Below are 22,597 nucleotides of genomic sequence, written 5' to 3'. Positions count from 1 at the left end.
GTTGTACCGAAATTTTCTATGTTTCAATACGCTTTTTAACATCCAACATATTTGTATACTTTTTTGTCGCACAGTCATTTACCTTCTCTCTTCTTAGCCATATGTTATTCTTGCAAACTTTCTAAAAGTAGGTCGCATTAACATCTAGCTTCTTGAAGGAACTGTCGTCCACTAATGTTTCTAGTATATGATGTGTGTGTTACACAAAGCGGTCGAAGTTCCAGATGCAGGTCGTTTATGTACGACCACTCGCTCCACACAGCTTCATCAATTTCTAAGGAATGCCGAGAAGTCTACGAAGCGTAAACGCACGTTTATACTCGGTGCTCTGCTTATCGATATAATCTAGAGGTCCCAACTGTCCAACCGTAAGCGTGGCAGGAATGAGAAATAATGCATACTGCTATAGGTCAGGCCATCGTTCCTATTCGATGTCGACCTCGATGCCTCGAAACGAAAAATCTGTCTACTATTGTCGAAGAGATAGACCGAGTGTATAAAATCGCCATTGTTATTTAGTACAATTCTTTTAGTTACATAAATTTTATTACTATGTATCGCTATGTACTGTTCAATTAGTACGTCGTGAAATGCTACTATCATGAAATGAAAGTCGAAACGCCGTTGGAGAATTAACTGATGTAAAAGTATATGAACGCGTTTCATTGTTATTTAATCAGTTTCACTACTGTGTGTTAGAGAAGCTGGATTTGCGGCATGTAACTAAGTCCGATTATATAAACCTAACCTAAATATCTTATTTATGTGTGAGATGCTTCATAGAGCGTATAAGGTTAAACAAAAAGGATACCAATACTTCTAGTTGACCCGTGTCTTTGATTCGGAAAAGCAGCTTAATTAAAAACAGATGATTTCAATCAAGCCTAACTTAGAGGTGCTAATAATTCTTCGAGTAATGCGAACAGGAACTACGCGACTTCATTGATTTCTACATAGTCTTAATGTGAGTCCACGTAGAAATAAATAATCGCTTAAGTAATTGTTCGAGCTTCGACAAGCATATTTCACAAGTCGTCTTCGAGTCAGACTCCATTGTTTTTTCGTTCGTTTTATGCAATGTAATACTACAGTTTTATTGTAGCGGCTATTTCCTATTGCTAGGATATATAGTATTCGCATCTTAGAAATGGCTGCAAAAAGGTTTGTGGACGGGACCAATTCAAGGCGCGGTAGTCCCGCGGAGCCGATTTTGCTAAGGCCGACAAATTATGCAGTCCTAAAGATTTATTGATATACTGTTACATGAGTCTCACCGTTGAGACTGAACGCATAACGTTTACCTTCGAAAACACATAATCTGACAGAATAATGAGTACCATCGAAGATGAGTAGTGAATCATAGTGTTACTACCAATTTCGGCCGAAAGTTGGCATGAGATAGAAGACCGTGTACGCTTTAGAATAACAACAAATGATAACAAGGATAGCAGTATACAATTTACCTCTTTCGGCTGAGCATAATCTAATTTTAGGTAGGACGCCTCAATTTTTTTTCTAAGCAATTAGATTTTGTTAGCAAATAAATCTATCTATGTACGCTATGGTCGTTCGTGGAGAACTTGTAGCTTTTCTCCCAACCCATAGTCATTTAACAAACCCCAAGTGACTATGTCAACACGTCTACGATAGCCGACTAGACGTAAAGCTGCTTTAGCCTTAAATGTTCTTTATTTACAAAATTGTGTATGTAGCTTTCAGAGATGAGAGACAAGTATGTAACCTAAGTGGGTTGCACAGGTTACGTTAACAGTATCACTGGATTTAAACGATTTCAACAATAAGTGAAAAATGCCTGGCAAAATTCGGCTATTCAAATACTGGAACGTGTCTTTTTTGATGATATTGTGGCTTATTTCTTTGAAAGCCATTGCAGTTAAATACGACCTTATATAGCGGGGCTTGTCAAGATACCAAACAGCGGGAAAAAAGCTTAAGCTTATTAAAGCTTCTCGAGGTCAGTGTACTAACTCACCTGCGGTACATCGTTTAGATTTAACGGTTGGCGTTGCTGCAGGACCGCAATAAGCTGGGAACCGTACGCCTGCATGGAACATAAATGCACAAAAGTATCATCAGTATTATTACGATTCTTCGTGATTGTGATAATAGCATCCAAAAACAAGAAACCTATCATTGTGTAACAAGATTGAACTGGTTTATAAATATTTAAGTGTTAATTAATAAATAATAAAAATTAAATTGATGCTAAACCTCCGCATTCATATGCTTTTTCCTATCTATCTCCTTTTTAAGAGCTGGCTTACTGGCAGAGTTAGGTCTGGATAGTTGAAGATAGTAGACAAAAATCTACTGTAGGAGAAGTATTTCGAAAACTCATGGGTAGCTTTAACTTAGTTTATTCAAAATATATCATTAAATAAAAAATCGCCTGTTCGTCAGACAAAGACGTCAATCAAAGAGTTTCAAAAAATTGCAAAAAGTCTGTCGACGACCTAATGCTAAGTGCAATTTCTAGGTGGGTCTACGTTTACATCGTTTCGACTCGAGTCACTTCATTACCAGGCAAACGTTTTGCCGAATAAATTAAGTGCTAACTACAGGAAGAGATGGCCTCGTCAAGTAAAAAATCTGCCTACCGTACAATTACCCTATAAGCAATATATACTTTTTTTAGCTTTTAGGTAAACCATTGTTTCTAATAACGTCGCTGTAGAATACCCCGTCTCAACTCACCCGAGGGTTTATTTAAATTTTTATTTATGAATTTTCTAAAACAAAAGCCCGAAGATAAGAGCTCACATTAATTTTAAAAAGTGGGATATTATAGTACAGTTGGTTTGACATTCCCTTCCCTTGGCGTCAATGAGAACCCGTTTACCCCCTACAGGCACTAGAGAATTTAAATAGCCTCATTTCTGCAGTAACAGATTTAGGTTTTCTTTACAGCTCCAAGGTGATTGTAAGGATTTTCCTTAATTTAAAAAGATCTCCTTTCATTATTTTCTGGCTAAACTCAAGAAGCACTATTTAAAATTACTTTCCTGATCTGTAACTTCTTTTCTTTAACAAAGTATGAGCCGACTAAGTTGAACTGCGGTTTCATGCGACTCTAGTATTGTTCTCTTCGAAAATGCTTGAAAACACGCAAAATCTGCAAAATTTTGTCGATCTATTTTGTACTCACGTTTAGATTGCTTACACGTTGTCTTCCACAAAATATGAGCTATATGACCTGTAAGACATTTTCTCAAGAAACGCCGAAGGATTGGTTTCCCCTGGACGAGGTCAATTCTGACGATCGGAAAATGTTCAGGTAAGGAAACGAAGCAGTACTGACGGAACTGTGACCTTGATTACTACTTGCACTAGCCATATTATTATTTTAGGCTGCACGATAATCAGTTATTATTGCTTATCGTGTATACATACGTGCTGTTCAACAAATGACATAACAAGAATGTCCACAGCATATATTTGAAAACAAACAATTACGGATGCGGGAACTCGATAGTATTAGAACACATTTCCTGTTAATTAACCGAAGCATCCGAAAAACTATCATAACTGAACCCATTTACGTATATTTCAAATGAATACGCATTTTCGTTTGTCCTAATATTGTAACGTAGCCTGCGGGACGCTAAGTATTCCAAGCAAAGGACAAGCAGCGACTAATTTATTGCTAATTACGAATACCGTCGCATTTAATTGCTTTCATGTGATAACTACGAATGATTGTGTACGCAGTGTAGTTCCAACGCAAAGAGCTACTGTGACTTTTTCGATTTTGTCAGAATGGGTTGGTTTTTTATTTCATTGACAACTGCTTTAAATGCCGGCAGCCATTACAGCCATTCACTTTGTTTTTTCGGCCTTTTTGTTCTCGCGTAAATGTGTCTTATAAATGTGAGCGTCTAGGATTGGCTGGCTGGCTGCCTGCCTTCACGAGATGCAAGGACTGGCATAACTTCGAAAAATCCGTGATCTATGAGCTCGTGTTAATTCCAATTGATGACATGCGCCTGACCTAAAGAACGCTCTGGAACCAAGCTAATCGTATGGTACATCAATGCTCGTACTGATGCACTTGTTCGAATAGCCGGCGAAGAAAGACATTGCTGTGCTGGCGCAATAGGCAACTCGTAGACGACTGATAAGAAGTTGTTTATGAACAAGCAAAGAGCCTTCGCAGCCCCGTTGGGCTTCATTTAGTGGCCGAAGCACAATTCCAGTGAGCACGTTAACAGCTCATTGCTGGATGGTTTTAGCTAACCGGCTTAACCAAAAATGCCCAGAAAATGGTCATAGTAGTATAACAAAGGCCGCGCGAATAAGGCCAACAAATGGGCGAACTTCAGAACCGACGGGTAACTCTGTGGTTGGGCGATTGACTGCAGATTAGACTTTGCAGGAAAAAAGGCCAAGCCCATGCAAGGTTAGGTCATAAATGCCAATCCACTTAGCGGAACTATCCACCACCTGAAAGGGTAAGGTTGCACACGATGCAATTAGCGAGTACAACAAACTCGCTAATTGCATCGTCCTGTACCTCTTCCTGTCTCATACATGCCGCTCTCTTAACGTAGCACATTTTATAATATTCGTTTAGATCCATATAACTACCAATGCTAGTAACTTTGGCTTGCATACTGACAGAACATCAGTACTACCTATATATATATTTTATCCTTGTTACAATTTTTACTGGGTCATGGCAGGTACACTGATGGACTGTTATTTTGTTAAACCAAAACAAGAGCATCATCAAACATATGTAGTTCCTAGTTGCTGGTTTAAACGTTTTGCGTTTGTCCGGCGGTAGGTTAGCTTATGTAGATTAGTTAACTTAGGCAGTTAAAAAAAAATGCGGGCAGAAGAACGCTGGCCCATGACAACCACTTCTTGCTAAGTACATCGTATCTTCGAATCTGAAATGACCATCTCAATTTGACAGGAGACTAGGAGGAGTAACTTAATTGAAAGGCTAAAAATCTTTTTAGAGGTAACAGCAATATACTTCGAATTTTCCCCTCTTCACCCGGAACATTAGTCTATTGCTATCTACACCCCCATTTTAAGACCGGAGTGTCATAGATACTCCGGTCTTAAATTGGGGTTGTACAAATACATGTACATGTATATACAGCAATATGACACTGTTCACCTTACGGTGATCAGCCTCAATTGAACGTATTCCCAGGTCGATGTATTAACGGTCAGATTGCTTGAATATAGATCGTAATGCGATAGGGGGTTAAGAAGCGCGAAGACGCGAAACTCAACTGCAAGCCTTCTTTGACAACGTGCAGTTTGTGTCCCCTATTCTAAAGCATTGTAAATGGAGGTCTTTTTTACAGGCGAATTTTTCGTTTATCGCACTCGTGACCGGTCATCGTGCATACAAACATTCGTACGCGCAGATCAAGCACAATCAAGTACCTTTCTCAATGGCACTTTGCTGTGGATAAATATTAATATGCCGTGCTGAATATAACTTTGGCATTACTAGTCAGATTCTAATTCATATTTTACAGTAGCAATCTTCAGCAATTACAAAGGCTGATTTCGATCGAATGGGTGAATGTAGAACTTAGGAATTGGTCTTCTAATAACCATCTAAATATGGCTCGATTACATATTGGTTTTAAATGTATTCAATTGGAAACCTTAATTTGTATTAAGTGGTATGCGTCTGCATTTCTTTTCATTCACTATATCTTGTTTAGTGTAATTATGTTCTAAAACATTTTCTGATTAATATAATAAAAAAAAAAAATTCTAATTCCAAATTCGCTCTTCAATCTCTGAACGCTAGAACGCCACCGTCGTAAAATTTGGATAATCACAATTAACAATAGCCACACGGCCGACATTTTAAAAGCTGTGACGTAGGTACGCTCGATTCAATTTGCATGCCTGGAGCCTTCGTTAATGGAAGCGCACGTTGAAAACAAAGTGCCATGGACCTTAGCCAGCCTAAATAAGGACAAACAAAACGTTGATTTTGAAAAAGGAAAAATTGCGCGCACAAAACCATCTCTTTGAGCAGAAATACACGCCGCTCTCCTATAGAATCGAAGTCGTCCCGTATTATTCAGAATACATGTCCCTAGAGTTTCCGTCAAAGAGGCTGATCCACAAAAAGAAGGGAAACCATTATTTTATACGTATAAAGCGTACGAGCGTTCTAAGTGCGTCCGTTTGTTGATTTTCACTTGAGAAGACAGATTAAATGATCTATGAAATAAACCATAGTCTCTAATGTAAGTGAAAACGAACCCCTGCTTCCTCAAACGCGACGCTACCTTTTGGACTATATGTTGAAAAATTACATACGTAGAAAGCACTTGCCACAATTTAGATTTAGTGTGAGTAGTAATACTATTATTATTATTATTATATTATATATTATGATACTATTGATACTACTGATTATATAAGCCAGTAAGATTTGCAATATTTGAGACGATCTTTAAATCATCTTATCTAGGCATCATTTTTGACTGTTTTGAATGTTGTGGTTTCGTTAGAAGGCGATATGCCACAGCGACCTTCCTTGTTTCCTGTCGAAGTTCTAGCAAAAGCTGATTGACGCATGTTTGCAGATGACTTCGTGGGGCACACTATCAACTCGAGTTGTTGGAACGTCTTCCTTTCTAACCAATACATGCTAAGGTGCTTTGCTGCTAAAAGCATTGGAACAGCAGAAAGTTAGAAAGCTGGATAAGACATTGCAGAAGGTTCACAGTGGAGAACGATTCCATTTCCTGTGATGGTGGCCAAACGGAAGCTGGTCACCAGACGAATCGTACCCTTCTCCTACCGTCTGGCGGCTTTTCTACTGCTCCTCATGTTGTTTTATGTGCTTTTTTTTTGAAGCGCACCCAGGAAAACAGACGTATCAAGCAGCCACCCAGTCGTCTGGCAGCCAGTCAGGAAACAGATGGCCAACGCATCGAAAGTACCAGTGGCGTCGGGCAGCTCTATAAGGTATTCAATAGAGACCAAACTTAGATCGGGCAAGTCTAGCCTTCTGACATTATGAACTATTCCAGAACGACACACGCTATTTTTCTTCACCACTTTTTTTCGTGTCAGTCGGTTTCTCGTCTTGTTGCTAAATCGCCTCACTACCACTGCTGTCCCCCTATCTTACAGGCCCACACTATTCTGGTCCTCGGCCATCCCCGGATATCCTGCGTAGTTACGTGCTGTCCAGCTACATTATGGCTTTCCTACGCCTCTTACGATTTCTTTGTGTTATGTATGATGAATGAGGATCGTCGAACTACGGAAGTGCAGGGATCGCAAACGACGAGACGGATCACGCGTCCATTGCAAGTGTTATGGTTTGTACGCGAATGCCACTTCCGAAACCTCTTCTTTTTACTGCTGAGCGAGCCTCGTTGTGGGGTATTCCGCTATTTCTAGATTCCTTTTCACATTCTCTGCTAGCACCTGATTCTGCCTGTCTCCTAACCTGCGGTACGTAAACAAACTGTCGGCTAGCGCAATTTTCATCTTTGTCGTAGATATAAATTAAAAGCAATAAAAGAACCTTGAACATTAAAACAGTTTTACAGTCAAAAGAATGACGACCGCGATTAATGGACAATCGTTTTTGTCTCAAACTGCACCCGGAAATTATCACAATGGTACGACCCGTGTCCGGGGTCGTTGGTGCTCTACGCCTGTGAAAGTGCCACGGTTCTACTCTATTGCAAACGTTTTATAAAAATATCACCGAACCAGCAAAACCGAACAGCGCCATCACGTTCACCGGCTTGATGCTACCACGGGTCGATAATAAATTTCTACAAGTCCGATTATCGCGTGCGTCCGCCCAATTATTTTTAGAAGTAATTTTGCGATACGTTCTGAACGGTTTCATCAGATTGTCGCAGACCGCAAGGCCATATCTTACACATGAATACCACCTAAAAAAACAATACCTTGAATAGGCCTAAAAAACAATGCTTAGTACTCGGCAGACCCGTTGGAATTTTCGGAGTAGTTATTCACGATTATCAAATTTTACAATGATCGGCGATTGAAAACGAATGGTGAATATTACCGAAACGCTCTATTAATTTTCGTTTGTTTTTATAAATTAACAAGCCAATAAAAGATTGGCCGTCTGCTGTCAATATCTCAATTGTAAGCAACTGGGTCAGGCGTACTAATTCCGGCGAGGCTAGATATGGAATTGAATAATAGAGCACATTATAGATAATTGTTTATACGTACGGATAATCGTGAATAATGTATGAGAAATAGTTGATCTTTCCGTCCTTCGTTCTGTCGTAAGATACACGTACATTCTCTGCGCCACCGTTTATGTGTAAGTAAGGGAATGGACTTTCCTCTAATGTTCAACGAATTCGAATTTCTGTCCTATTTCGTTCAGATAACCGACTTGGATACATCTAGAGGGCGGACTAGGGATGTAGGTATCGGTATTCTCGGACCGTTCTCCGAACATTAGAACGCCATCGTCTAAAAAAAAAGTTAGCTCAAAGTTCCGGTTACCTATGACATAATAAGCAGCATGAGTTGTCTATCTACGAATAATCGTTTGTCTGTGTATACAATGCAATAATAGAATGTGTGGTGGGTTCGAATTCCCAAATAATAACAGTTCAATATGTGGCTCAGAAATACCAAATCATGTCATATATGTGAATACCCCTATATCTTCATCACAAGAACCCATCTTCCCACATAAAGGGAGCGTAACTCTTTTGACAAGTATAATTGCACTCTACGGGCTTTTGATTTATTGTTTTTTTTTATTTTATTTTATTATTCTTTTATTTTGGTTGCTTTCTTTTGGTAAACTTTAGTTGCAACAGATTGCGCTTAAAAATAGCGCTAAGAACTAGCATGCAGATAACGTCTTGAGATAGCATCCTTTATACCAAAAGCTATGTGACCTTCAAACGGCATGCATCAATAAACATATGTAGGGTTCATAAACTCTTTCTCTCTCTTCATTAATATTTTTTCTATTAACCTCTAACCTGGGTATTTTTACATGAAGCGGACAAATCTAGAGGGCTCGATCTGATTTTCCCGGAGTTTTCTTCTGTTAGTCACTACCTTATTACATCTGTCTCTTTCCAGCGCATTAAGTTGATCTTATTATACAACCTAGACTGAGTCAATATCACTGATGTCAAGAATGGGCCTTATAAAGTGGGTGACATTTCATAGCAATGCCATACTCATGGGTATTTTGCGGTTCTTGTGTGACATATGGACATGTTGATAACAATACACTCGTTGAGCAGATCATACGCCAAAACGAGCAGAAAAAGAACAGGCGGAGCAGGGCATACCCGGGACCAACACAAGCCCAAGGTGGGAATAATTCTACTAACAGTTACGTTTGTCGATTACTGCATTCTTCTTGGACACCTCGATTATATACCTTCAAAATTATTCATTCGTACTACTCGAAGAAAAGCCAACGTATCGATAAATATGTTTGTCCCTAATAATTATTGATGTTAATAATTACGTTTACAAATGATTGTTCTCTAAGGTATCATTATGTACCTCCTCCGTGGCTATCTCCGTTCAAAGTAGACCATTATAGGTCATGTCCATGCTGCTACTGAGCCCGCTGCCGCTGATACGATCTGCATTATGCTAAACGCAATATACTCTCTAACGGCTTGGTCTGCCCGCCTGCCTTCTCAAACCCTGGTATTAAAATGTAGTGGCCTCCCCCAGTGGGGTCACAATATCCCTCTCGCCTTATGCTCAGTGATTTTTGTCCCATTATCTGATCGCGTTCATTCTATTCGCCAACACTGTGATCGGCCGTCCTTTTAGCTCGGCTTGGTTTTGCTTACTTGCATGTTCGCTCATTTGAAGGCACCCAAGGTTTAATCGTGTATGAATCCCGCGTCATGTAGGGCGGCAGGCGTATGCCTGCGCAGGTAGCCGTGGCGTTCCTCAGACCGCCCGTTCAAAGCATTTTCTCTTTAGTTATGTGTCTCCGCTTCTACCGCTTGCTCGACAGCTTTGTCTTGATTTTCTTCTAATTGTATCTGATAAGAATTGTGACACCGCTCAGGTAGATAGTAACTTGTTCGATTTACAACGCTGACTTGCGGATCAAGGAGATACGCCAAGGAATAACGGTGGTAACTGAACCAGAATAGTCAAGCTGCGTATATGTATGAGATACAAAAACCCTCTGGCCGTTGTTAGCCTTGAGCTGGATCAGTTATTTTTTTCTCATAAAAAAGCTAGCGGACTGCGGTCCTTTACAGTACGCAACAAACATGTCTTAGACGTGACAGACTTTATTACTAGCGTTCGTGAGGTTGATAAAGCTTTTTCGAAACACTAACATGTGGCGTTGCCAACAGACAAAGCACATGCTGCGGACTCTTGACTAACTTCTAGGAACCAATACGTATACGTTCGTTTATAATCATACAGCCGCGCTGTTTAACCACCGTAGAGTACGTCTTTGGCTAAATAATTGACTGGGTATTAGACTGAATCCAAGCAAGTTAATCAGATTGGGATTTCGGTCCGGGTCTCGCCTGCCTCGAAGCGATCCGGCATGCATGTACACGTATTGGCATACATCCGCGTATTACCAAGAAGATAGATCCGGGCTAGTTTCAAGCTGGACGTTGCCAGCCGCCTTCGTTTTGGCAAATACCTCCGCCTCACTTCCTGACTTCACCGGGGGTGATGCATTGGAAGTACAGCTCTGGAGTCTTTCGAATTCTCTCTAAGCAAGGTCACCCAGTTCAGTAGGTACCTCCTGTTACCGCCTCCCAGCTTTCCCTCTCCCTTTTCCATCCGTGCTCCGCTGTTCCACGTGCTCTGTATCTGACAAGCGACAGCAGCATTCCCCGAAACGCATTCAACCGGTATATGCAGACCTTTAACGCAACTTTTAACTTTTAAACTGTAAGCGTACGAGTAGAAGCTGATGCCAACAGCATTTCTGGATGAATAGCTTATACGATACGGGTAATTTATACTCTAAAAGAGGATTTTCTTTTTTGCTAGAACTAGTATCAGTGAGATCATAGAAAATAGAAAACATGTCGAAACATCGTTTTTAGAGAAGGACGTTGCTGCAACACTTCTAAGCCACAGATACCCATCGTATATATCGTTTACGACTGCGTTGCCATACAAGCTGAAAACAAAACAATTTTTAAAATAAACCTCCAAATTCACGAGGCGTTATAAATAGATAACATATATGTATATAATATATATAAGTAAATTATTTATATACTACAGCGTTGGATTTTACTAGCTTCACGTAACTAGAGACTCTGTAGGGTAATGATGCTTAGAGTTATGCTCTTTTATTCGTTGAATGCCTATTACCCTATAAATGAATTGCTTACCTTATTAAAGAAAGATACAATGCGAAAAAAGACAAGAGCAGACAACTGAAGATACAATCATAATGAACTAATTACCTATGCCAGATACAGATCAGTTCACCCATCTAAACTGGTAGCTACTTTTAACTAACTATAACTCCTGTGAAACCTTAATACACTAAGTTACCTCCAGATAAGATGACGGGGCCTGTATTTTGAATAGTTCACACATTAATATACCTTTGATAACGTTTATGATAGAGAGTTTCTTTTCATTTGAGCTCATATTGACGCAAGATCTACAACATTAGGGATGAATGGAAATTATTTATACGCGCTGACAATTGCTTGTTTGACTTTTCGTCGTATTGTAGAGAACAACAGCATCTACTCGAAGAAGTTTAATTTCAATGGATAGCTACTAAGGCATTCTATAGGGTTGCTCTAAGGTTCTAAAAGTTCTGCTCTAAACGTGAAAAAGCCAAAGTTCTTTGATATACATACCAAAATAAATATACTGAATACTTTAGCCTGGACATTGCCTAGAACGTTAATTGATGAGGTTCAAATAATAACTGTTTCTTGATTTACTCCGTATACCTCTCCACTGTCCGTTTACTTTTATATGTTATAAAAAAGTGCATAGACATGATATAATTGTGCTATAAGCGAAATTCTATCTTGAATCCTGACTGCAAGAATGTCCAAAGACAAATGTACTTGGTGAGAAGTGATGTCCTCCAGTATGGAGCAGAAAAAGAAATGAATAGTTCCTTAGTAGCAAAAAAAGGCCACACTCATCCTTGTTCGAGACAATGTCACGCTAGATACGAAAACGGTCGTTTGAACCGTTCAGGTGAGAAAAGAACCTGAATGGAAAGTTCTTTTGCATCTACCATGCGAGTCAGACCTCGCACCCATAACTCACCATCTCTTTAGTCATGAATAAAACTTCTAAAAGTACATTTGATTTCTTCTTTTAAATAAAGAGTCTCAGTAAATGGCCAGATGACTTCCGCAATTTCAGATAATATAAATAGATTGGCTCAGAGATTAGAAACCGTCGCAGACAGTGACGGGGCAACGAAGAAAGCGTCATTACTTATGTATGAAACTAACACAACGCCGACATCTAGATATTTATAGATTTCCAGTCGAGACCAGATAAGATCACGTAAAGCAAACAGGCCACTAGCGAATCAGGCACAAAATCGAACGCCGTTGCGCTGACATCTTGACGTTTCTTGCAATTAGAGAAATGCTTTCGGCGCGTTTCCATGTCGATGATGGAATAGACGATGACATTAGAATGGAGGCCTCTTATCGAGCCTTTCCTGACCCTGCTAAAGTTAGAAACAGGCACCAATATTTGCGGAAAGTTGTACTGGCTTATTTCCGACAACAGGAGCGGTGGTAAGCAGTCTTCTTTTTAAAGACATACCGTTGCAGGCAATTTGGACTCGATTATTCCAATATGGAATCGACGATTCTTAGTTTTGGCTTGCATAAACTGTTCCAAAATGTGTGTAGAATCAAAAACAATGTTTCCTGTATTATGATATATGGATAGGAGCGAAAAGAGTAAACTCGTGGGAACAAAATGATCCGACATTTTACGCTACTACAACGTCCCACAGCCGTTACTTTTGCTTCGATAAGACACTACTTACCATAACGTAAACTTCGTCTTGTCGCCCCTCGATGGCGCCATCATTAATGACTCGACAAGCTAGATCTTCTTGCTCGGCTGTTAAAATGAAGGCGTGCGAGCAATTTGTCATCTTCCGTAGCTGAAAATGGAATCAAGACAATAACAACAGCAAAAACGAACTATTAGACAGACCCTACAATGCGATAAAATGAAATAATTTCTAACTGGGGTGGTGAGCACAATGTGTGCACAAACGAAGACCTCAGAGGAGAAGGTAGGTAGCAAGCACAAGCACCAAGGCTTTCCTTGGTTGGTCATTGTAATATTATCTTATTCGGCCTTGAATCGGTTAGGAGAAGGCCGAAAACACACCAAGATTTTATTCGCGCCTATATTGGTCAGCATGCCTTTAAGATGCCTAAAAGCCTGTTGAAGTCCTGGTCTTTAGTGAGCTGTGGCGTGCAAAAGAATGTCAACAAAAGGTTTTCGTCCAACACGGGAAGATCTGTTGCAGAGTGAACCACGGGTTTCGACTAAATTTTACCTATCTTCATAGTGGTGGCCTTTCGTAAGTAGAGCCAGTAGACTGTTTTTGCTATTCTCACTTCCATTATTTAACCCATCCGGAAGAGGCCCAGGTCCCGCCGTGAAGAAAACCAATGTTTTTTTTTAGTTATGTTTTCACTATGGTCTTTGACCTGTCAAGCTACGGAGTTAGATTTCAAACTATGCATGGTTTCATCCTAAATATAAATATATAGTTCTGGTAGATTTGTAAATATGAAAACGTGTAATGTTCTTGCGTCTCGTTCGTAGCTAACTTCCTCTTCACATCATATACTTTTACGTAGTTAAACACTTTGGACGAAAGAACAGTGACATTTTTTTGTTCTAGCATCTGTGCTTATGTAGGTGCTATACTTTTATGTATCTCGGCTGTGAGAGGTTTTCTACGATAAAAACCATGATCTTTAACGCGCATCCTAGGTATAATAAGACAAGCTTACTTTCGAGTATTTTACATCGATCCTTTCTGTGGCCAATGGAGTTGATACTGAAATCCGCATCCAAATGAAACAAATCCAGACGACATGTACATCTATTCACATATTGCATATATAGTTTACAACTTTCAGATGAGATTATGCCTATTCGATTGATACATAAACTGCACTGTATATCATAACGTGGCCTAAGGCGATCCAGGCTTGGATTATAGGCTCTTCAACTTCAACAGTCGTCTAGATCGTTTCAGTTATTTGCATAAGGCAAAACACATGATTATTATCCCCGATAAGGTTCTTCTTAACTATAAGGGTGCTTGCCTTCTAAAATCGAAACGTACATACGCATATTAAACAAACGACGTCCTGCCACTGAGGACCTCTAGCATAGGGCTGTTACAGAAGCCAACGATAGTAGAAGTAGTATTGTTTTCCTTCCTTCCTTCTTTATCTTCGGGTAAATTGGATCGTCTAGCCAGAAAATGACAACTGATGTGCACACAAACGACGACAATGTGTTACTGTCGCCCACAAGCGCGGATAGATTCAGCCATATTGAATAGGTGGTACGCTATACGGCTGTGACACGCGGTTACGAAATACGTACACCCGAGGGCTCGTCTTTGATAACCAATTGCTGCATCTTTGAATGCTGCTCGTTATTTCACTGCCAGCTTTACCTGACACGTACAGACTCATGTCCACCTCGAACGATGTACTTGTCTATGTGGAACAAATCATTTTTGTATATCTGTACTCTGTATAGAGTACAATATTACTCTTCCGTAGCGCTCACACCTACAGCGGCACAGGTGGATAATAACATGAGTCCATGATGTTTGCACTAGGTTTAACCGATTTTGATGAACAATGGGTTGAGAGACTAGGCTTTGTATCAAATGGAAACGGCTTTACTCAATACGTTTATGTGAAATCGGGAATAATACGTTGCTTTAAATGTTGTTTTTCGCGGACTGTTTATCAATGTGTTTGTGTCTCAAGTCAAAAGAAATACTAACTAATATTTAAAACAGGACTACCTTAAATAGATGCGCTTAAAACAAATCCAGGTAACGTATTTTAGAGCTATGCCATTTCAAAATTGACAGTTACGAGAGCGTACGGAAACATGAACATCAATGAAATCAATATAGTTATGAGTCTGCGTAAGCTAAATCCTATATTTCTGACCCCTTTGAAAGGCTTAGCTTTCCACTGTGAAACCAAATTCAGCAGCGTGTAAGATTTTATTTGGGTACACAATTAATTAGCTAATTATATCGGAGTATCAAGTACAATATGATGAGTCATATTGTACAATGTATTGTAGAATCTACAGTTAACTGGCCTAGTAATTTCAACAAAGCGCGTTACTGTACATCTTTTTACTATAGTCGTATATACGCGGACACCTATTTTGCTACTGCTAAGTATTCCTATAAATGGCTATGAAATTTGCACCGAATTCTGTCCTCGACTATAACTGCCGGAGATAAGAACAGTTGAAAGAAAACACACTAAATAAAGCATTTTATACGCGCTATGTTATTCCCACAGGGAACCGGCTAAACATTTCACCACTAGCATCAAGCATAGTTTTGTCTTTGACTTGTTTACCTTCTCTTCGGCGTTCTTAAGATTACGTGAAAAAAGTACGGCAAAGGGAACGTATCATAGATGTGCAGCATTCTACTTTCCTTGGGCTGTCCCCTAGTCGAAAAAAAAATAGCGACAAAATGTATCACTTGCGACACTTGCTACATGCGTCAGACTTGCTGCCGGAACATGCGCCTTCACATCCTAGGCCAATTTTGCGGAACAGCGGGTGTTCGTGCGTCCAGGCACGTATACACTGGATTGTATCGCAACTCGACATTGACTCCGGGGGACTCAGATCGACACATGCAGGGGCCGCGGAGGAGTTCAATGCCACTAAAATTCAGAATGACCAAACGTGCTGTGTTGCCTTGTTAAGCGAGGCTGGTCTTGACTGGAAATTTCCTGTAGGCCGTGGGCCTATCTACTAGAACAAACTTTGACCGGCTTTGTGTTGATCGGCTGATTTTCTGGAGCTGTCTGAACGACATGCAGGAAATATGCCTTTAAATAATGAAAAAAAAAAACCAACCAGAACTTCCCTTTTGTCCAGATGTCAGATTTTAACAAGGGCCGAGGAAAGGAGAAAATAAGTTGAAGACAAATTAGGAGGAACACTTCTTTGTTTTGAACAACCTGTCTTTTAGTTGTTTCACTACTAAACCAATATTAATCAACTATAACCGTAGAAGATAGACAGAACGAGTGTCCTTAAGCATGAGCCAAGACTAGTCTTCGTATTATGATAATTCTTGTTTTTCAGTAACAACAAAACTATGGTCTTGCAAACAAGTCGTCCAGGTATCTCTATTTACCCCAGTGTGCATTTTTAAGAACATCTCCCACTGCAGAAAGATAATGATTAGTCCCAAGTAACTGTCCAAAAAGCTTTACGGGATTTATCTATAGACGTTATTGATACTGCCATATGTTTAAACACTTTCTATGCCACTATTTATGTATTCTTATTTTGTCAATCTACCTTTGTTTCATTCATAGAAAGGTACTGTCGTCGTAGCTTGTGAGGATCGCATACCTCTGTATGTTAGCTCACATTGGACAAAAAACAGAATAGACTGCAATGAAAAAATTCCACCTCCAACTTGCTGCTTGAAACAAACTTGCTATACTTCAGTACGCTAGGTTACGTAGTCACTATAGTGAGTCTAGTCGAAGTGTATGGTGAGTTCTCTTCAATGCGAGGTATTAATAGATACAGCCGTACAGTTATTTTTAGCATTTTCTTAAATGCGTAAACGACACGGGACCTATGAATAAGACGAGCTGACCCGGCAAATAAAGACAAGAAACAAATGCCAAGAAACGATGGCGTCTCTAGTAAAGCTTATTTGTAAATGTGTGCCTTCTGTATATGTATATATATCTATTACATACATGCCCTATGTAATTATTCGATGGGGCGGCATAAGTCTGAGAGGCCAACGTACATTGCTTTGATACGATAAACCCGACCATCACTTGTTGGAATTTCAGAGTTATGGCGTATTGTTACCGTACTGTTTCATAGGTCTGCTGGAAAAAACAGATAGGTCGAGCAAGACGCGCTAAGTATCGCGTAAGAGCTCAAGATAAAAACAATAAAATAACAACAAAAAAATAAAAAAAAAAAAGGGTATATATAGACTAAGAGAAAATGTATGATATTACGAAAAAACGAGTCCAAATGCTTGCATACCAGCACCGTTTAAAACATCACAGCTACTATTCACTCTAACAAGCAAAACAAGTTTTTGTTTGTTGTTACAAAAGTAAACTCAAAATTCATTTGTATATTTAGCTAGTAATCTATTCAGCTGTCTCTTTTTAAGTAAGAAATTTAACTATCCTAATTACACTATGTCCAAATAATTAAGTTAATCTAAGTTAATCTAAACAACTGTAAAAACTCATTTCGTACTCGTCCAAATAACCCTGTATATACCTGCAACTACTTAGTCGCTAAAAACAATTGTTTTTTGGTTAGTGGCAGCGCAAACGCAAAGCTAAATATTCAAGGCGAGACAGTAAGACGAGCCTAGGTGTTTCGTAACTTCAGTTTCGTTCGTAAGTTACCGTCATTCGAATGACGATACTCAGCTGCGTCCAATACTGTAATTAAGACCCACGCGATATTTAATATTAGATCGATATTTTTAGCCTGTCTTCTACAAACGTACGGAGAACTGGCTTTCCGGTAGCGGCGTACGTCCGTTGAGATGGCCCTGTGCCTTCAATACGATGTAAACTGTGAGTGTCACATCTAACATTGGCTAAGCAGACGGCCTCATAGTAAAAAGCGCCAATGTATTTGATGTCACTACTCGACAACATACACGGCGGGTCTCGAACGAAAACACCATATCTAAAGCAACACATCATTCTAACTAACTATAAAATGTCCTCCTAATGAGAAGATAAGATCAACGTGGCATATTTGCCCCATGCAGTCATTGCCGACTTGTTCTACCAGATCTAGTTAGTGCGCGGATTCGCGTTTAATATCTGTGATATACGTCCATATACGCAGACCGCACGCATGCCGAGGCTTACATAGCTGTATTTATTAACCTTAAGCTGATAAAAATTATGGCTAATACGGACACTACGAACGCTGATCATTAATTCTGCTATCTTAAAACATCGAGCTCTCTAAGCAACACTGAAGTGCAAAATTTTCCAATAACAGCCCTCCGACAAAAGCTCAATTAAATAATTTACTTCGGGAAAAGAACACCGACTTTGTCGGGAAACAATACAGTGTGGAGGGGGGTAACCGGGGCAATGTGGCAGGAGACGTAAAGGCGTCGTCTTCCTGACATCCAATGATATCAAATGTACAATGTGTCTTCACACTTCGTACATAATGGAATTCTGACAAATAACGCAGTCCCAGCATGGGTCGAACCTAGTTGAATATCATTTGCCGTAATCTTCAGTGAACTGAATGCCTTCGACTATTAGTTGTATGTGAACAAGTCCTTCGAATTACCTCTTCGATATATTACTAAGGATCTGCCCCTCAAGGAGGTCTAACCGGGAGATTCCTGCTGGAGCTATTGGTTTTTCCAGCAGACCTATAAGACGACATGGTAGCTGAGTAGCGATTACTAGGAGAAGTGTTAAAGCTGACTTACGTAACGGTTGACCTTCGAGTGAAGTTCGCGACTCGACGATCCAAAGAGGCTTCCTGAAAAAAAATCAACGAAAAATGAACGTCAGATCATATTTTGACGTGGGCAAACCTTTCTCGAGATAATATATAAGAAATCATATCAAGAACACGAAATCAGCAAAATAGTTCTATTTGTACAAATTCTCAATATAATTAGATAAAGTTTTCCGTACCGTTCTGTGTTGTAGAATTTTTCTTGGGATCTATGTACTACTGCCATACCTTCTGAATCTAATGAACAACTCGTCAACATCACATGAGTTATTCAACATTGTAGCAATGAACTGACTAGATAGTTAAAACAGGGAATAAACACAGGTCGTTGTAAAAGCGTGATTCTACACCTACAAGTTTTGAGTTCTCCAAGTGTACGCCATTCGTGCTAGTCATTACGAGCAATCCATCAACAACCGTAACCAACGTATGTAAATTGTTAATTTTTATATACCGATGGTAATCGAATAATTCCGCTTGTTTTCCTAAAAAACGATGTTTAACAGCTCAATATCGACACAGATATAGATATTAGTGTGTTATTACAATTGTTTGCATTTTCCTATTTTAACATGCATATATTTGTTTAATTATATTTCCCTGAGCGCTCTATTTTAATATAATATTACGCACAAGGAAAAATAGCGAAGACTGCATACCAGTATTTTGTATACTAATCGCGGCACCAGATAACTTCCCAAAACGGCTCGCGTACATCCGTACATTTATCGACGTTAATGGCGCCAAGTATTCTGTGCGTTCGTCCCCCATAAATAGAGGCAAACTCCGTAGGGACTTCAGGTCAAATTGTTGCCTGAGTTGGTGCAAGCGGTTGGTTATCCATTTCGTGGGGAATTAACGCAGCGTCTTTCCCGTCCTTCGTTCGGTCCGTCGTCACCATTGATTGCTACCGTTTTGAAAAAAGACCCATTAGGAGTGTCCAAGAGGGATGAGACCGCCGTTGACAACGGGAGATTTAGGAATCTACAGTTGACGACAACCAAGGACCAGTGGGAATCGGTACGGCTTGGGCGTCAAAGAAAGCACGAGAGATGCGGCAATAGACAGTGAAGCCCAAGCAACGTGCAAGACCAGGGGCTGCAATGTGCACAAACCGCGAAAGAAAGTTGAGTCCAGTTTAGACCGAACGATTGATCAACAATCTGACCTCAATCCCGGGGGGAAATAGTGCGGTGCCTGCAGTGAAGGTACTATTGTAGTTGGAGTTCTCCTGAGCGATGGTCTTTTTTATCTCTGACTCATTCAGATAGTGACAGGAGTCTTAGAAAGACACACATGCTTGTTCCTAGGTTGTCTCGTTTCTGGGACTGCTCGTAGCTTGCAAGCCCATACCAACTTGCTGACATCGCTCCAGCAGCCGGCTACTGATAGATCTCTCAGAAAAGAGGTCCTAGTCCTAGCTAGAGCCCGGCAGGTAAGGCTACCGCTAAAATCGCTGCCGTCAGTTAGAATGTAGGAGGAGTAGAAAAAAGGAAGCCAGTGACTGGTGAGCTGTGATCAAACTGGGGAGCGAAGAAATGATGCCGCAGTTTCGCATCCGGGTCAACTTTGACGTTGTGGAAGGGTGTGCAGGTGCGGGAAGGCGTGGCCACAAGGGAAAGAGCAGGGTGCTCACAAGCGGTGCCAGAGGTTAAAGGGAGTGCAGGGAGCGGTTTATAACACAAGACGCTACGTGGAATTTTCATTCTTGGCGGCAAATAAGCGAGTTTTGGATCACTATCTACCACGTATCATTGTGCTCCGTAGGATTTGTCCATTTAAACGTCGTGTAATGTACCTTCTGTACATAGCTTAGTATCGTTAAGGTTACGGAGCTTTAGAAACAAGCCGACAACTTCATCTTCAACGCCTACGTGGTAAAATTACATGCTGATCTCAGTATGGTGCAACGGATGTACTATAATAGATGATCTTTACTTCGTCAAATGCCTATTGATGTACGGGATAGAATGTGAATATGAATCGTTGAATCCTCAATTCATTCCAGACACCCACCAAGATTTCTATGCAGTAAAAATATCCTCCAATAAAGACGTATGCAGATCGCTCCCTTGAATACTGTTAAACATTTGCTGAGCATCGTATATTTCTAGGGTACCGTTCTTCTGTGAACTTTCGAAACTGCCACAACGTTAATCAAAGGCTCGAAGGGTGTAACATATGTGTACGTTTCAATGACTACAAAGGCGATAACAAATTATTTTCGAAAAACAGAAACGCCCACTTATAGAATAAACTTCACAATGAACTAGCAACAGCAACGCCAGAAACGAGCGCTCTGCGAAGTCTCCATCAATGAGCACATACAAAATAAACGAATAAACGAAACATACACTTGACAAAACATTTGTAAACACTTGTAACGTATACGAATCCATTCGCAAATGTCTGTCTCGTGTTTATGAGCACAGGACCTAACAGGTCTTACAATCGCTATAAGATTTTTGTAAATGATAAAAATACAGAAAAATCAAAGACTCTATGATAGTTAATAGAGGTCATCGACCATATTAAGTAGCAAGTTATCAAATTATCGTTAATGGTTCTTTTAGGAATCGCGAATTACACGAAATGGCGCATTTGGCCTTTTTATAGAGTTGTCCAGATTTCCATCACATAGCTTCTTATTGTTGAAACGGCAATAGAAACTGCCGTCCAATATAATATAATGCAATCCAATTCACCATCGTAAATGAACGTTGGTGAATGAACGCTTTTCCAGGAACTGGCGATTATCTCACATACATATCTCCTTTTTGTCTTATTCTTTCTCCAACTGGAGAATATTTACCGCATCATTTTGTTGTGTTCCTTTCGTAACTCGTACGTACACCCACTGACAACACAGCCGTACGATGCTTTTCCTACTACTTATGCTATCTATTCCGACACAATTTTTTCCCTTCTCACCTTGGCCTATATTGAAGCAACTGAATAGTCGCAACCTTCAGCCAGGCCCACGTTATGCTTCAACGGTTATCGACAACGCGGTGCGAAAGATAAGTTGCCGTTGCGATATTCTCTAGAAGCGTTGATGCCATCGATGCGCTAGTTGGGCCTTCAGCCAGTAGCAGACCAGCAAGCGAAAGAGTGATTCAGTGTAAATGCAGAGGGACCTAAGCCTAGCTAGGCTAGACAAAACACGATATAGCACACCGCACATGGTGCCCGAAATATGCGTACAGCAACGCCGTCTATCCATCCATCCATCTACCCTTCTATGTTGTAACAGTAGCGGCTTGCAACGCGGTTTGTAGTCAGACCGCTGAAGAGCTAACTGACTGACCGACCGACCGACCGACCGACCAAACTAATCAAGCGAAGCTGGTGGCGGGCACATTATCTCAGCAGGGAACTGAGCCAACATCCAGCAGCTCCTAGCGGCCTTCTTTCGCCAGCCTGGCCCACTGTTTGCGGTAGTGAGAGACGCTACGGTATAGACGCATGCGTGTGGTGAGATTGTTCGTGGCTATGCTTGTCACTCACCCTGCTCCTCGCTAACCAACCTGCTTTTCGCCGGCGGCCGGAGACCGACGCAATGGCTGTAAAGTTTAGGGTCTCCGACGGCCTCTGACGATTTTTAATCAAATTCGGCTCCACCTCTGCCCTTGATCTCCTTATGCCACAGACCTTTTGCCTTCACTATGGACAAGCCGAAAAGGTACCGTCGTCATTGCGCTGCGCAGTCCACTAGGAATGCTATTGGGTGAACGTTCGATACTAGCCCGATTTCTAACGGTTCTGTAAAATCAACATTAGTAAAAAGTCGGCTCAACGGCAGAACGAGCTGCAATAAGTTTACGACCCACTG

At 40.4% G+C, this 22,597-nt stretch overlaps 1 protein-coding gene and 1 long non-coding RNA gene across 6 annotated transcripts in view; one reads left to right on the top strand and one right to left on the bottom strand.

The window, feature by feature from the left end:
* Positions 1 to 22,597, bottom strand: part of LOC111265692 (cGMP-dependent 3',5'-cyclic phosphodiesterase) — a 126,247-nt gene that overhangs the window by 64,535 nt on the left and 39,115 nt on the right. For 4 of the 5 annotated variants that reach the window (XM_022842576.2, XM_022842574.2, XM_022842577.2 and 1 more), the window contains 3 exons: positions 18,734 to 18,786; positions 13,019 to 13,138; positions 1,994 to 2,062 (listed from right to left, as the gene is read on the bottom strand). In XM_022842576.2, the coding sequence (XP_022698311.1) occupies positions 1,994 to 2,062; positions 13,019 to 13,138; positions 18,734 to 18,786 (242 nt within the window). Of the gene's footprint in view, positions 1 to 1,993; positions 2,063 to 13,018; positions 13,139 to 18,733; positions 18,787 to 19,119; positions 19,198 to 22,597 lie in introns of those variants that run through there. The other variant, XM_086970592.1, reaches the window with a different exon arrangement.
* LOC111265697 (uncharacterized) lies at positions 6,343 to 7,818 on the top strand. Its single transcript, XR_015313134.1, has 3 exons — positions 6,343 to 6,972; positions 7,141 to 7,331; positions 7,558 to 7,818. It is a non-coding gene; the product is annotated as an uncharacterized LOC111265697 (long non-coding RNA).

Source organism: Varroa jacobsoni, unplaced genomic scaffold (assembly GCF_002532875.2).
Source record: "Varroa jacobsoni isolate VJ856 unplaced genomic scaffold, vjacob_1.0 scaffold_998, whole genome shotgun sequence".
NCBI lineage: Eukaryota > Metazoa > Arthropoda > Arachnida > Mesostigmata > Varroidae > Varroa > Varroa jacobsoni.
Note: the sequence above shows the minus strand (reverse complement) of the source record. Positions and strands in the feature narration are given on the sequence as shown.